At 41.4% G+C, this 17,106-nt stretch overlaps 1 protein-coding gene across 6 annotated transcripts; it reads right to left on the bottom strand.

Annotated features, from left to right (window-relative positions):
* Window positions 1-1,323: 1,323 nt before the first annotated feature.
* LOC144474554 (cytochrome b5 reductase 4) lies at window positions 1,324-17,060 on the bottom strand. Of its 6 annotated transcripts, none has more exons than XM_078189507.1 (11): window positions 16,819-17,060; window positions 14,899-15,166; window positions 7,800-7,970; window positions 5,654-5,754; window positions 4,532-4,694; window positions 4,189-4,448; window positions 3,878-4,100; window positions 3,492-3,786; window positions 3,280-3,366; window positions 3,054-3,212; window positions 1,324-2,967 (listed from the first exon to the last, which is right to left on the bottom strand). In XM_078189507.1, the coding sequence occupies exons 2-11, from the start codon at window positions 15,074-15,076 to the stop codon at window positions 2,913-2,915; spliced, it is 1,692 nt and encodes a 563-aa protein (XP_078045633.1). In that variant the 5' UTR covers window positions 15,077-15,166; window positions 16,819-17,060; the 3' UTR covers window positions 1,324-2,912. The 6 variants fall into 6 exon arrangements, with proteins under 6 accessions (XP_078045633.1, XP_078045632.1, XP_078045634.1 ...); XM_078189506.1 differs by having other exon boundaries at window positions 4,189-4,451; window positions 16,819-17,059; XM_078189508.1 differs by lacking the exon at window positions 16,819-17,060 and adding an exon at window positions 9,845-9,973 and having other exon boundaries at window positions 4,189-4,451; window positions 14,899-15,033.
* Between the last annotated feature and the right edge of the window lie 46 nt (window positions 17,061-17,106).

The following is a 17,106-nucleotide window of genomic DNA, read 5'->3' as shown; positions in this document are numbered from 1 at the left end:
TCAGCTGCTACTATCACAGCGCTGCCGTACGCCGCGGCACGCGCTCGAACTAATGGGTGGGGGAAAGGCGGCAACTTGAATTATAAGCGTAACCTTTGGCGGTGGGGGCCAACTGTAGATTTCGAACCGCGAAAGTCGCGAGGGTTCTTACTTCGCTCGGGAGAAAATTGTCCTGCAATTGCACCGGAACTGCGAAACTTTTGTGACACTCAGTCGTAACGATACGCGTTACTATGAAGTACAATGTAGTACAACTGCATCAGGAGGTTTTAAAAAATATTGAAAATCTCGGTGCGGAACTAATTCGAGTTTAACCTAACGTTTTTTCATTTTGATTGCCTTTCGTTGTATTGACGTTTTTATGACATTCTCGGACGTTTTTTGAAGGAAATGCAGTTTAAGGCACGCGTGGCGACATCTGAGGAGATAGGTTCAAGCTATTCGCGGTTGCTCGTGGCGCTAATGTTCGAACGGTGGAAGTGACATAGAGTGTCTTGCGAAACTCTTATGATTATAAGTCAACAGACCTGAAGCCACTTCATATTAATATAAAAGAATTTGATTTTAAAAATTATACTCAGGCTCAATTTTGTGGCAAAATTTTTTATGAGATCTACTGATTTCAAGGTGTAGAATTAAGCTGTAACGAACGTGATCTATAATCTATTAATAACTTGTACATTGTATTTTTGAAGCCACGAATACTGTACAAGGAAAACCAAATTTCTACGTGCTGTCTTAAATAGTCTACTAGCTGAAATGTTCAACGTAACTTAAACTACGTTTATTTCTTATCGCAAATGTGTAGAATTTCGTGTGAGATGGAATATGAAATTTGAAACAAATCATCCGCCCTTGAAAACTTAAAAACGACGCTAATTGAACAGGTGGCGCCTCTTGTGGAGAAACAATAATGCACAATTCAGGGTCCTTATAGCGTCGATTGGTGCAATTGCAAAACGCTCAAACTATTAGCCATGTTACCAACAGTTGACTTTTATTAACAGTTTGAGCGTTTTGCCACTGTACGATTTGGCGCTGTACGGACCTCGAATTGAACTTCAGTTTTTTCTCCGCAAGAGGTTTCACTTGTCACAAACGGTATTATTTTTAAACTTCAATTTCATTTTTATTTTCGATATATACATTCTGTTATGCATCCAGAAGAATCCACTAACATTTCTATATCATCAGAATATTTAATTTTGAAATTGACAGATTTTATGTCCGTTTTCATATATGTATCCACTAAACTACAATTTTAAAGGTGCAATCAAATTTTGACTTCAAAAATGTGGAATGCATAAGTAAATGTAAAGCGTGGAGCCATCAAATATTCATTTATTTCTGATAACAACTATGTACACACATATACATACACATATACGCGTATTAACTCGTACGTAAATGCAGAAAGTGGTCCATACTCGAATAAGAATTCCAAAGAACCGTGTTTCACGAGAAGAAAGTAACTCTCTGTTCTGAATTACGACCGTCTTCAAACGAAAATGTCTAGAGTTGCCAAACTTTCCCTCGATCGAATGTACAAATTAATTTCCACGGGTAAAATTCCTTAGCGAGCTAAATCGTTTCTTTGTATCTACAAATTCGCATACGTAAGTCTTGCTCCGTATCGAAGAAACCGATAAAAATTCAGATGATCGATGCACAGGCTTCTATTTAGTGTTGTCTGGGAGCTTCTCCTATTAGGCCACACTGTTGTTCGCGTTTCTAATCGATTGACTCGATCTTCTACACATTCACTTTGGCACCAGAAATTTATTTTCATAATAGCGGGACATCCAAGATTCTACCTACAACTCTCGCGAAACAACATTCAACGTTTCTGTAAAACATGCTCAACCATTTCTCACTTTTGTACTCATAATTAATTAAAACAAAACACATCGACCCGAACATACACTTATGATCACAATATCGGTTTGTTAAGGTGTGAACGAAAAAAATTTGTCTTCGAAAAAGGATAGCACCAATATTTCAATTCGGCCTGCTTTTTTTCTCAAATATATACATTTTCTCGGATAAATCGCTAAAAATACAGCTCTCCACGAAGTGTATAGCGCGGATACGGTGTTAAAATTACAGTTCCCATAAAAAATAATTTGTCGTTACGAGCTGTATACCTCTGTAGAACCTATGACTTTCATCTAAAGACCCTTACTCCTATTCTTTCGTCGTGTTCGCTAGTTATGATACAAAGTATGATGCAGAAACTGCTCCTCGAACGTGATTGGTTGCTCAGGGTAGTCATGGGAAGAAATAAATAAGAATCATCGCCATTTACGTACACGCAAACTTTCATCAGTTGTATCTTTTACAGAAAAAATCTAATTCGTTTTCCATAGAACGGCTAACCAAATACTTTCGAGCAGCGGCTTGCATATATTGATGATGACTATTCATTGTGACAGTTATCGCATAGAAACGTGTACGGAGAAATTTGGTGCAGATGATGTAACTGAACAGTACGTAGGTTCAACAAATCTTTAAGTTCTTGGTTTTACGATTCAATCTGACAAACTGCAATTCGGATATGTTGCTAGAAGAACATTGAACAGGATCTGTATTTCTCTACGAATTCAGAATTGAGACAAAAGTAGAAATCTTAAAATCGTACTCGAGTTACACTTGAGACTTTGAAGAATATTTCTTTGTTTCTTTTATTTTTTTTTGGAAAAATAGTTAAAATAAAGTGACGATTTAGGTCTAGTCTGTTCGTTTTCGGCTGATTCACACCGATTACTGACACTGTGGGCGGAAATAGGAGTAAAAGTATCCAAAAAGGGTATCTCTCGCTCGAGAACCCGGAGGTACCATTGTTTCCTCGAATCAAAGCTCGACTATCAGAGTTTCTGTATCAAAAGGGGAGGATATACTTTCGCTGAAGACGGCTAGTCATCGAAATTATACGTTTGATAAGGTTTCCAGCCAAGGTTCTGTATGGATCTGAAGATAATCAAAGTATCCTTTATCACTAATACTGAAAGGAAAATAGATGTTGATTAACTAATTCAAAAGTCGAAATCACTTACTTGCTCGCTGCCTGAATGAATCCACGTGGACCACACGTGAAGATACACGCTTCAGGATTTTGTTGTCCAACCATCTGCTTCAGTAAGTCGTCTGACACAACGCCACGTGTGCCCGTCCAATTACTATCCGCTTGTGAAAGAATATGCGTCACTGTCAACCTGAAATTTATCCATGCCCATAAACAACGTTAAATAGAATTACTCTGGACGACTCCGATGTACCTACTTCGTATTCGTGCTAGCTTTTTCTAGCTGCTCCACATAGAACATGTTGTCCTCATCTTTGTTGAAGTTGAGGAGATTGATAGTTTTCCTGAAATAAATGAAAACTGCAATTACCAGACAATTCAGGACATTCAAACAAGGATTAATAAATGTATAAGTTACAAAGTGACACGGCCTATTTTAAGCAGGGACGTTTCAATAAATAATACTAACACAGTACGCCTAGCCAAAGCCCGCTGAATAATCCCAAGCATAGCGGTCAGTCCCGTGCCGCCAGCTAGCATGTGAATGACAGAATAACGATCAAACGATTCAACTACAAAGGCACCTAAAGCATTGCTTAGCACAAGGGTCTGACCGGCTTGTAGGCCGGTTATGGACGGACTCAGCGCGCCGTTCTCGTATTTCTTGATCATCAGACACACGCAGTCAGACTCGTAACTCGGCGCCATGTCGTCAGGGTGAAGGCACGGTGGGACGGGGGTGTACGATCGTGTTATTTCTACCCCTGCAGAAAAATAGTTAAGTTTAGTTGCAATAAAGATACTCGAATCGCTCTTTGAAGCTCTAATGAAGCGTGAGAAAGAAGAACAACTGACCCATCACGTTCATCCTGGCCTGTATGTGTTTTCCAATGGGCACTAGTTCCAACGAGTCCTTCGCTCGCAGGACTAACAAGTGGACTAACTTGGAAAGTGGTGTATTAGAGACTACTTCGTATTCTTTATACGTCCGGTTGCTAGTGATTCGCTCCCGCCATATTGTGTGACTACCCTGTGTCCTCCACAACTCCTTCCTCTTCTTCGTAAACGTGAAATCCACCTATGCAGACAATCATTCAATCGATTAAGCCATGTGAAGTCAAAGTAGAACATTTCTGTTAAAAAAAAAACTAACAATGGAGGCTAACCTCGGTGGTCTCGAAGTTCCTATTGCAAACCGGCGGCCATTCTACCGCGGCTGCAAGTTCTAACTCATGCGTAACCACGTCCTTCTCGAAGGACAGCTTGAAGACCAGCTTCGAGTCGCTTATTCTCCTCACTTGATAATAAACACTAGGATAATCCTTCACTGTCTGATAGAACAGTGTAATCGCATCCAAGGTCTGTCTCCAGTCCATTTTGGCGTTCGCAGGACTGTTTTCAGGGACTGTTTCTTGACTGTTACTACCTGCTGAAACACAATGAAGAATTGCCAATTACTCCCGACGTATCATGTTTGTTTACCCAGATGATCACTAGTGGATTACTCACTCGTACAACTTTTAATTAAGTCCAGGGCAGCAGTGGCGCAATCCGACGTTCCTGGGGATGTGTTTTCTGGAGATGACGATGATGGACCGCTAATGGATCCACGGCTCAATCTTCCAACCACGCATTTCTTAAGGATGCTCTGGTAGTTGACCCAAGCGTGAACCTGCAACGAACGATCTATGGGTACGTGAAAATAATCATCGATCTCCGGGGATAGATCGAGCTCTTTCAACCGAGGCAATCCAAGCGCAATGTTAAAAATTTTGAATCATATTAAATTGCACAGATCAACGTAGCGAAGACTAATAATTTATTATCGGCAGTTAAATACTGTTTTTTATCAATATAAAGCAATACACGTTAGTTAATTTTAGGGATCGGTAGGTTTAGTATTATTTAGATAAATACAATGTAATAAGTTCTTTTAAAATTGTTATTTAACACGTTGAGTGTCCTGACGGTTACATGTCTGTAATACTAATTTGTAACTAGGCTTCAAAATTTATTTTTATCGTAATGTATTGAACAAACTGTACGTTATCAACACATTTAGAACACTAAAGTAAATTTAACATTCTAGTTTCCAGTTTGTTTACACGACTTGTATATTGTTAGATTTTTTAGAGCTGATAATGAACAATTAACGTGTTAAAAAAGAATTATCGACTTTCTCTTACACGTACTTCAGTCATTGAAAAGTCTATTAAAAAACATCCGATAAGTAAAGTAATAAGGTGAAATAGGCAGCAATTAGCTACCATGATCTACGTTTAGAGAGACAAAATTTAACGTGAAAATATTTTTCAGCACAACTCTCTAGACCAACACAGGTGTCCCGCATCTACAATTTGTCATCAACAGTGGACCCTTTGAACTTATTAGCATGACAAAACTTTCTCAATTAAATTTCCGAGTTTCATCGACAGTGCGGCTTGCGCTTCCCTGTGCACGAACGTGACCAATTATGCTCCGAAATTAGACATAAACGGCGTTGGGAAACCGGCCTTCAGCGGCCAATCGAGTTCGACTCAATTATAATGATTCGGACAACAGCTTGGAGCGCCCCGCTCGAAAGAGCTCTTCCAATTGATCGAGTGCTGACCCCGAACCAGCCGGACTCACGTTTTCAAACAGTTTCGTCGCGTCTTTGCCCACGCCCATCATCAATTCTTGGATCCCTCCTGGATGGAAGTCCATGTAACGTGTCACGTTGAACACGACTCCTGTAATTCAAACATTCGTCAACAACCAGTCGCATAATACTGTTTTTTTGGAAATGTACAAAATTATGGGTACTCTCTTTTTATGCAGTGTTTTTCTTAAACAGTCGTTTGCACAGTTATTGCAGAAAGGAAATAGAAAACACGATCCCTTTTATATTCAGAAAAAAAAACGATTACTCAAAGACTGAGGTTTATTTTGGCCACTAATATTCGGTAGAATTCCTGATTCGTGTTTATTTTATTCTTTACCTCAATTATTATCGCTACTGTGATTACACTGCATCCGCTGTATTTACTCATAAACAAGATAAATCCATCAAACTTTTCAAACAATTGAACGATATCTGCAACATCAATCGCGCAATGCGGGATTCCTCGAATCGCAAACGAATAATAATACGGACATTGCCCGCTCGTTATCGAGCTCGGATTTTAAAACTCGCGATCGTTTCGCTACGTCTTTGTTATCGTTCCTAACGCGATCGAACGATGCTAATGAGCCGCGGGAAATGTTATCCTCGAGACGACGATCAGATACAGCGGGCCAAGTAATCGATAGCCGGTGCTCGAAGCGAAGCGTTTGAAAACCGAGCAAAACAAACGTGGCACTGCGGCCACGGGACGATTATAAAATCGAAGGCGAACGTTGGCGAATTTCATAATTGAAACTAGAATAGCCGGCCCACGCGAGCATGGAATAAATATTGAATTATACGATCCCGCATCAATTTTAATCAGACTAAAACCGAGCGGAACCACACGACCGTCCCTCGTCTCCGATGACCTGGATCCCGGTTTTCTTATGAAATACTTAGACACGCCACTATAACCGTAGACCGCGCGCTATCGATTACGTTAAAACGCTCGTAACTCGATCGGAGAGGAAGTTAATCGGACAGAAAAGAAGCTCGGTTCAATTAAGTACGAGTTAATCTCGCTCGAGAAGATCCTCTTATTTCGTTCGTCGTTTCTGCGCGCTGAGCCCACAGTTCTCTGCCATTTGCGAATGCTGCAGCACCGCTACGAAGGAGTCATTGAAAGTATCGCATTTCCGGGCGAACGAAACCGACCGAGTGCACTTCGTTTGCAGCCGCGCTGGCGATCAATGCTTACGTGCAAAAATTTTTCGAACCGAGATAAGCTTCGGACGTCACTGTCGAATTACAGAATTTTTAAACTGGTCGAACATGGACCACTAACTTATTTGAACAGGGATAACAATTATGCAAAATTTCATAAAAATATATATAATTTACTACATAAATTCAATAAATGAAGACTGCAAATTTTACGCATATAACGCATATAATTGTATAATTAGTTTATACAATTTCTGTGTTGCAAAAAAAAATTCCATTTGCTGCTTGGGTATGATTATCACTTCGTGACAAGTCTTTATCAGGAAAAAGTTTAGCCGACCTTGCATAGTAATAAATGCATAAAAGTTGCTGTTGCCATTCAGACATCGTTTAAAAAACACACAGTAAGACATTTTAAATTACAACAAATGACCGTAACCTGTTTCAGACATTCGTAAGATTCATGTACTATGCAAACGAGTCGTAATCGATTGACGTGTAATCGAACTGCAATTATTGAAGGATGTAAAAAGCCAAACTTCTTGCAATTATTGGCTGGGAATCGTGCAAAGCTGTAACTAGCGATATAGTTAATTGCTTCGAGCTAATAGCAACGTCAACCAATTAGTAATCGGGTTATTTAAATTTTTGCTTGCCAGCTCGGATAAAACATTATTGAAGAAACAGCCCAATCAATCAGCCAGTCTAATATCTCGAGAAAGATTCAAGAAATTTAGCTCAATTCTAAGAATATTATTGCAGTTCGAAAAGTGTTCGAATGCCAACGTCGCACGCTGTATAATCTTTTAGAGGCCAATTGGTTACAACGAATATACGTGACGTCGATGTGTCGGCTAAAAATTTCAAACGTACGAGAGTTCGAATACCGGGAATGTTACCGAGTATTGAGCAACGAGTTCCACAAAGTGTTAATTGTCCCAAGAGACTCTCCCGACCGATTCGTACCTCTAATTGCGATCCAAGCGTCATTCTGCTTGTTATGATTGGCCAGCTCGGACAGAGACACAACTCGTGCAACACCACCGACGCCAGTTAAATCGACGCCCGAGTTAGTCAATCGGATCCAGTCCATCAAACTATGGCCGGGCGCTAGGGCTGTCTTGTTGCGGGGGTTGCCTGCGAACAATATCGAAAAGAGAAGTATTCGACAACGTCCACTCTTCCGTATAAGCAGCCACGACACCAAGAAAATTCACTCTCAATCGTCTCAAGAAGTTTACTCTCTCGAAAAGCAGAGCCGATGCCTAATTCATTCTAGAACGTAAATTCTACGTTGACGATTCGTTTCTCACGATCACAGAGGAACCTCAATTATCCAAAAACAATAAAAAAAATAAAATTATCCAAAAAAAGAACTTGTTTCAACAAATTATCGCTGAAAGAATCGCTCTTAGACGCTTTACTCTACGTACATTACGGCGATTTTTTCATGGAAAATGATCGAGTGAATTTCTTTGTTCACACGAACATGTAATTAAAATCGCACCGATCTAAAACACTTTTACGGGTTTGGAAGGTGACAGTTCTTGTAATTGAGGTTCTACTGTACCCTTAACCCTCGTACATTCCTCGGATATAAATCTCACAAATATGCTCGAATAAAATCTCTTGAATTTTTGTTTTGCACTTTATCATTTTTTGGGGTAAAGGAAAGATCAATGTTTTATATTATTCATAAAGTTTCGTCCGAGTCAAAATATCAAATAAGTGTAAACAGATCGAATTTGCGACAGTCGGGACGAGATCAATGCATTCGCAGCGCATGATCTAGAAATAGTTGATCTTTCATCCGGGGCTCGTACGAGGATTAAATTAAACGGTTGCAGCTATTGATTACTATTGCGCATCGACAGTCGAAGGCCTGTAGTTCGATGATGCAGAACGTAAAAGAGTTTTACCAAAAAGAAACCCATGTGCTACGGATAAATTATATCGATTTCATTGCTGCCCCCCCCCCCCCCCCCCCCAGACGCAAACATGTTTTTACATATTAAGTGAGTTGCATAGGCAACCGATGCATAAATATAGAAACAATATTACGCAAATAGAATGATTATCGCCGTTTAACGAGACGCTTGTAAACATCGCATTACCCAAGGACCATGCACGTGGAACCGGACAAGAAAAAGAAAATCATCACGCTTGTCGGAGGACGTCTAAACAGTCAGATACGCACAAGCTTCCGGATTGTTCCGGAATAGCAAGCGGAAATTATGCGTTCAACGCCTTTTTGCACTAGAATCTTGCTTACAGAGAATTCTTTAACGTTTCTATAAATTATATCGGTAGACTGCAGATTTTACGCATTTATGGCAAACAATGATTAGATGTATACGCAAACCCATAGAGACTTCAGAAGAATTTAAGTCTATTATTACGTAATTGTATTATGTCATAAAATCCGCAGCCTAATTATCAGCAATGATACAAATACCTACTTCAACGCCGACGCTAAGATCAAAAAGTCAACTTGCTTCAAGATATTCGAAATCAAACTTGCGCAAATACACGGGTCATTTAATGCAAAATAATGCGCGCAACAAATACTTGATTATCGACTAGTAAAGAAGAAAATAAAAGTTCTTAATGTCTCCTTCACGCGAGACCTTGCCTCGAGAATACTTTCATGAATAGAATTACCACATGTGCGAGATGTTAAAGATCAACTAGACGTTAAACTGATTGTAGAAAAATAGATCTGCGCGTATTTTGCATTAGCCGACACGGATCTACAACATCGTCGGATCGAAGCGCCTCGCGAGACATCTCGTCGGCGAGGGAGGTCGATCGATGCTGGGAGGATCCATGGATCCACCGTGGCGCGAGAAACGGCTTAATTGAGAGATTCAGCGACCGCGTCGAGCGACGATTAGGCTCGCTGGTAACCGTACGCCCGTGGAAACGCGCGGCAAGCGTGCGATAAAAGTTATGCGAATGTACGCGGGAAACCCGGGGCAAAGCTACCAGGCAATTATCGTTTAATTACTGACCGTCCTGAATCTGCAAACCGAGACTCTGCGGGGACCCGTCGCCGTCCATGACGGATACCAAAGACGCGCCGCAGCATCGTGGCATTTTCTCATCGAAACGACCGAGGCTGCGCACTTTTAATCATCCTCCTGCGTGAACATTCCAAACGTCAGATGCTGCTGATGGACTGGCAAGTCGATCGGATCCTCGTGAAACAATCGCGAACGATCATCGACGCATTACGATCGGCGCGACCATTCGTGACCAGAATATTTTGTTCTTTTATTCCGCGACAGACTACGAACTTTCGTTTTCACGTTCGTTTATACCAATCTTATGCAAACGATACCGAAAGAAGGAAATTGCGTCTCCCTATTTTTGATATTATCAATGAAATTATATATCAGACTTAGACGACTAGGATGTAGAGTAATTTATAATTATAAACCTTAATGTTTGAGCATGAACTTTTACGATAAAATTTAGAACACGTGAATGCTTTAAAGAATGAATAATTGTAGCATCGCTTTCACAGAAAAATAAATCTTGTATTTCTTCTTTCTCTTTGAATTGCTTAATATTTGGGATATCGTTCAAGTACAGAATAAAAGGAAGTGTGATTTTATCGAATGCCTAATCAGCAGAAATTTTCAGAATGACTTCGTTAAATATGCTTTGGAATCGTCGAGGCATCTCGGTGACAAGAAAAATCCACGCGACGAGTCGGATCGTAATGCGTTAATGGAAACGGATAAAAAGTCGAATGCAATTTACATTCTATCGCGCGAAATTACGAACTGGGGCGTCCATTAAATCGGACGCGTTCGTAACCGGCAGTAATGGGATTATTAAGAACGACTGTTCCCTCCGTTTTCCAAGTGCCCTTCAGCGTTTCGGTTTTCATTATGCGAGGCTAGAAAAAGGAACGCCGGGCCGTGAAAGCGTTAAAGAAAAGCGAACTCGGAGAAGTCGTCCATGAACGAGGGTTAAATTACTGGGGAGCGAATCGTGTTACGGAAAATGTTACGAAGTTTCGTGGTTAACAGAGAACTGAATTTGCCGAGGATGATGAAAAACGACTCTCCGCCGCGGAGGGGTGGAACGCGGAAGGCTGCGGACATTGTCGAAGCGATTGCAATTCAAATTGGAGAGAAACATGATTACCTATGAAAAAGTACACGATCCGGCAACTTTTTAAATGAGCGATGGTAAAAAAATCGTGACAGCTCGCACCCTGCGGGAAAATCGTGTGAACGCTTTCTCCCATGTGACCGATCGGTGCGAGATTAAATGGAAAAGAAAGAAAAAACACTAACAGATAGTGCCGTGGAATTTTTGTGAACACAGTGCTTTGGCGAGTGCAAATAAAACGCACGACAAAAGCAAATATTGACGGAGGTTGCTGTGGGGAGCGCGCGCCCACGCAGAGCCGAGAGAAAATCGTGTTGACCGTTGCCCGTGGATTATTAAAATTCGTGCAGGGAAATGCGTTTACGCGCGACGAGACCGGAGGATAATTGAATACGGGTTTTGCTATGCATTATTAACCTGTTCATTAGCGATAGAGGCTGTTCTCGGCGGCGAGGACAATAAACAGTATCGCCGATTGGATCGATTCATAATTAAACGCAAATGTTGACAATGGATATATGGGTCTCTAGGAAAAACGGAACAGAACTACTGCGCCGAGATATCATTGAAAACTGGACGAAGAATCACCGAGTCAGCAAACTCTGTCATCGTAAACCTGAATGAAGTCTACGTGTGCTAATGAAATTCAAGATTCGAGGATAAAACGGCGGGAACGCGGACGTACCTGCAGGAAACTGTGGGAGCGAACCGTAAATGCGTCTATCAACCCCAAAGAGTGCCGAGATTGACACAGATTATTCACAGATCCCTCGAAAAACAGTCACGAAAATTCACAGAACTCTGACAGAAGTGGGAAAATAGGCTGCGATTGGGTCACCATCGAGAGTATTTTCAGGCGACGAGCCTGACGGATCCATCGTGACCGTTTTATGGTGTCCCGAGGCCAGTGGATGATCGGTTGAAGAACAGACTTCGAAGATTATTTCGCAAGACGAAACGTGATCGGCAGAGAAGCTCCAGGAGGAAACGTTGATCTCGCGCTGCTGGACTGGAAGGTACTGCACCGAAACACGCGGACCGATATAGCCCTCGGACAGGTAGATCAATATAGTAGCTACGGCTTGCCTAACACGCAGGATCTCGCCAGCGAGCGCGTGGCTCTCGAGAAAAATACTGGAAACGATGTTTTTCGGTGGCCATAAACACGCTGAAGGTCCTCGAAGCGAATCTACATGCTCTTATGAATTTAAGAGTACCGAGAAGAGTACAGAGAAATCTTTCGGAAACCGTAAAAAGCAGTCCGAAAAGCAAAAGCTTCATCAGACTCGAACGTTTTGCCTTTTGCAACTTTAATCGAGCGGAAATCTTTCCATTTTGATCAAGACAATTGATTAATATAGATCTAGCTTACTCTTTTTAGAAATGCAAACAGAAGAAACGTCTCGCAGATGCTAAACCTACCGACGTCCAAATGACTAACGTGTGCTGCTTTGTAAGAATAACAAAACCGAATTTATCTAAGACTTGCTGCGATTTTTCTTATAATTTAAGCTCGAATAGAAGGGATTTATTAAGAAAGAGTTTTTATAATTTTAAGAATTTGAAAATAGAAAGTATGACCCGGCTCGGTAGGTCTAGTCTTAAAAAACAGAATAACATTCATCACGAGTCAGATTCGTTAAAGTACAGCAAGGGATTAGCGCACACCGATTGGCGAAGACTGAACAAAAAATGTCAATTAAATTGCATCATCCATTTACCGTGTACAGAGCGTCGAGATGCGATTAATACCATACGTGTTATCTAAACAGGGCTCACCATCGTAACAGGCCAGAAGATGGATGATCTGGATTACTCGATTTGTAACCGAACCAATAACGCCGTTAAAGATCTCATTTTCTGTGCACGGAAATGATCACTTTGCGACCGATAACTGAGCAAGATTCGATTCCTCGGAAACTTTTGAAGAGACCGATCGTTCGATGATCCCTGAATACAGAATTGTTCAAAAAACGAGGCGATCCAGATTTTAACGATTGCGAGAGTTAGTTGCTACTTGAAACGGCAATGTTTACGCGACCCAATTAAGTTCCAGAATCTTCCAACGGTTCTCATCGATAGACGTCCGCCAATATTACATTATACCGACGTCCCCTCGCACGTTTTCCAATGCGGAGAATTAGGTTTGCCGTGGTCGCCAGAAATCTTGAGGCAACAAAACACACTGAAAGGCTCTCAGCAGCGCCGATGAGAGCAACGCGGCTGGAGTAGCTTTTGAGCAAACATCTGGGTCCCGCGAGAATGTTTATCGTTCGCGGTCCAGGAGATTCACGATGGCCAATTTATTTCTACGCGCGATGGCACTTCTGCGAAAAGCGCGATACCAGGGCGGCGGGTTCTCGATGGCCCGTCTATTTATAATTCCGAAGTACAGTAAATCTAACGGAATATTGATCACGCCGTGATACGGCTCTACGCGATTGTCTTCGGAGACACCTCCTTTCTGTTCTCTTCGCCACGTTCGACGCTGACGAGCTCGTCGCGCGGTCCATTCAGACGCGCTGTGTGTCAAGTGTTGGAAAAGAATAGGGTATGTGATGACATGAGCCGATGGATCATATTTGAATTTGCCAAGTGTGTACGCGACTGAAGGGCTGTTGGCACAGTTGGGTTTATCTCGTTACATCGCTGGTGTACGGGATCTCCTGGCGGACAAGGAAAGATAACGAGTTAAACAAAATAATGGGAACACGTCTCGAACGTTGCTGTAAAGTTTTTCAGGAAACTGTCTACTATTACTTTTAGAAAATCTCTTAAATTTCTCGTTGACTCGTATTTTGCTAGATCATTTACTTTTATCAAAAATTTTTTCAATGTACCAGGTGTTTTCCATGATTTTGTTCGTCCTGTTGCCAAAGGAAAGGAAAACAATTCTTTTTTCCGTAGGCGTGAGGTCGTCGCCTATAGAAACAATCTGTGTCCAATATTTTATGACCTAACGATTGCTCGTACCACGTTGACTGCCGCGTTAATCGAATTCCGATTATTCGTCTACCGTTTGCTACCTTATCACATGAACTGCTTTCGTCTTATCTAGTTGCGATTACTGAGTCCGTGATCAACGTGTCAAGCCTACAATATTGTGCGTTAGTATAACGTTCTTATAACATAGTTGCAAAGCTAGATCAAGCACCGATCCTCACTATCGGCTCAGGACAGGGGACAGAAATGGTGACACCGATCGGCCCTGCCATATCCTATCCTGACCCAATAATGCAAATCGGGAAGAGTTCCCGACTCTTAGTAGCAAAATAGTGGCTTCAATCCCGCGTTGCATTGTTCCCTTAGAACAGGGTCGAATAAGGCCAATTCTCACTATCGGGACAGGACAGGGGACAAAATGAACTCGCCGATCGGCCCTGCCCTGCCCTATCCTGACCCAATAATGCGAACCGGGCGTGACGATGATCAGTACCCATTCAGAGGTATGGTCCGAGGTGTCCATTGAATTTATGCATCACAAAAAGAGGTTCGTGGGTGAATCGTACCGACGCGTGAAGAGAAGGCGGTGATGAGAGACCTTTTGGTTAATTGAATAATGAGGATTTTGATGTTTGATGTGCCTTAGGGACATGGCCTGCGAATTGGAAGATACCTAGGCGAGCGTCTTCGGCGTTTCCTCGCATCATATTTCACATCCTTTCTCATTCCTGTCACAGCGATTGCTTTTTAATTAGCGGTTGCAAGTATAAATTAGTATTAAATACTGGTTAGTTAAACTCAGTGTTTCTCTCAGCTATGCAAAATTGATGTTGAAAACGGTGAACAGGCTCTTGCCACAGGATTCTTTGTTGACTTTTCGGGCTATGTCCTATTTTTAGTGAATAGTTGTAAACAGTATGCGAAAAGAAATACAATCGAGAATACATAAAAACAATTAAAAACTACATTCAACAACATGGAGGAGATTACATTGGCTCACCGGTAGCAGAACCGGATGATTGAGGTTGATTCGTGGACTTTTCCGATCCCTGAAGCTGCTTTACCCGGGTCATCCCGCTGCCCTTCGCGCCCGCCTTCTTCGTCTTTTCCTGTGTATCTTTGGCGTCGTCCTTCGATCCACCCTCCTCCGACCCGGCATTCTCCGAACCCTTCTTCATCTTGCCCAGTGACCTCGGTTCCAACGATTTCCAGTGGCAGCTAACGATTCAATCTCTCGGCATTCACTATACCATAGCGCCGGCTCGAATCTGAGGGTACAGCGGAAAAACTTTTGTACTCGTCTGCTCGCGTTTCTGAACCTTTGAACGGTCTGAATAGCTGGGTCAAGGTTTCAATTATTGAAGCCGCTTCCGGTAGGCTTGAAATGGCAGCTGTGCATGTATAAGTTTGCCGACTGAAAGATAGGAGTCGTCCATTGTATTTGGCGAAAGGTTTTCACACTGCATTCGAAAATAGAATTTCACCGTACAGCTTGTAACGTTGTATCCGTTTATTTGAATCGGAAGAAGTTTTCTATTTCTAGCAAAAGAATCTTTGACGGAATTATCGTTGCGGACATCTATGTTTTACGTGCAACAAATGTGCTCAGTTATACAATAATTATTACGACATGTAGGAAGTGAAACGCAAAAGATTACCGTAAATATTGACTTCGCTTTCACTCGAATTTTTTCGAGTGCTAAAGGCGATTTAAGAAACGTAGTAAACGACTGGATTGGTATTGGGTTATTTCTGATTCCAAATACCTTCGATTATCTTAATCGGTTTTACCTCGAGATTCACGACTAAAGAATTCATACATGTAAATATGGAACTGGTTCCATAAACCAGCACACTTTTGTATTATTCAATACGCTGACCAGACAACGGAATAATAAACATTGATGCGAGGTTATAAGTTCACCGCATAAGCAAAAATAAAAATACTCTGAAACTCGTAACAGTTGCGATGAAATAATTTTTAAAGCTGTTTAGCGAGAATAATTAGACAATCGAGTTAGGTGACACAATTAAAGCATTAAAAGAAAAATTGTACAAACTTAGATAATAGTCCATTAGATTAATGGGCCCTCTGAAAAAGTGACGTAACTTTAATCGAAATAACGTTACGTTTGAGGTTACGTTTGAAAATTGATAACACCATAAAATGACGTCAGAATTCTGAAATAACGATCAAAGAAACTGTCGTTAATATTAAATGAAGAAACAATGCAAAGACGTACCTTCCCTGCTTTTGATTTAAAGAATTAAAGCATACAAATTTTCCTCAAAGAATCTCCTGGGATGTCTACATGTACAAACGCGCGAAATTTAAATTTTATATTTGCTGGAATGAAGACGGGAGTTTCTTATTCAACGTCGTATGAAAGTTATCATTACATAAGATTTTTATCTTTTTATCTTCACGAACACCAACATATGACAAAGGTTTACAAAGGCATTCAAACTGTTTAGGAACGTACTCTAAAAGATTGATTGGAAAAATAAAGTGTTTATTTCCCATCTAGCGATACAAACAAATAAATAACGAAGCGAAGCGATAAGACGTTTTTACATTCTCTAAGGACAAGCTAATTGACGGTAACGCGAAAGCAATTACGTGACCCAATCCTATGTTAATGAGTTAACGAAAACAAGGCTAATAAATAGCGCAGCACGAATGGGAACACACAATGACATACAATTGGAACGCTTAGTTTGCGGTGACACTCAGGTATCGCTGCCTGTTCGACTGACTTCTATAAATAAATTTACAGGAAGTTTATATTAGCATTAATCGGTATCGATACACAAAATTCTCGCTAACAAGGAGGGCCGTGTCGAATCGATCGGGGTTACGCGGAGTTTAGCGCAGCGATGCACTGAAACGCAAAAAAGCCGCCACGGCGGCGAACCTAACCTCGAAATGGCGAACGACGACCCTGAGCCGCATTTCAAGTCGAAAAACACAGGAGCCAGTCTCTTTCAGCACTATATCGTTACGTCGTGAACTCGTCGCGTGAACCAGCCAATATTCAAATCACCAAGAATAATGAACGTTCTTTGTCGAGTGATAAGGAAGCAAGTGGTTCACAAAATGACATTCACCCTGTCGCACACGTACACAAACTCGCGCGCGCACCCGAGCACATTGACGCCATTACTCTCTTTGCCCCCCTCTCCGGCTGGAGATGATCAGGACGCCATC

Source organism: Augochlora pura, chromosome 8, assembly GCF_028453695.1.
Source record: "Augochlora pura isolate Apur16 chromosome 8, APUR_v2.2.1, whole genome shotgun sequence".
Taxonomy (NCBI): Eukaryota; Metazoa; Arthropoda; class Insecta; order Hymenoptera; family Halictidae; genus Augochlora; species Augochlora pura.
The sequence above is the reverse complement of the archived record's forward strand: the minus strand, read 5'-3'. Positions and strand labels throughout refer to the sequence as shown.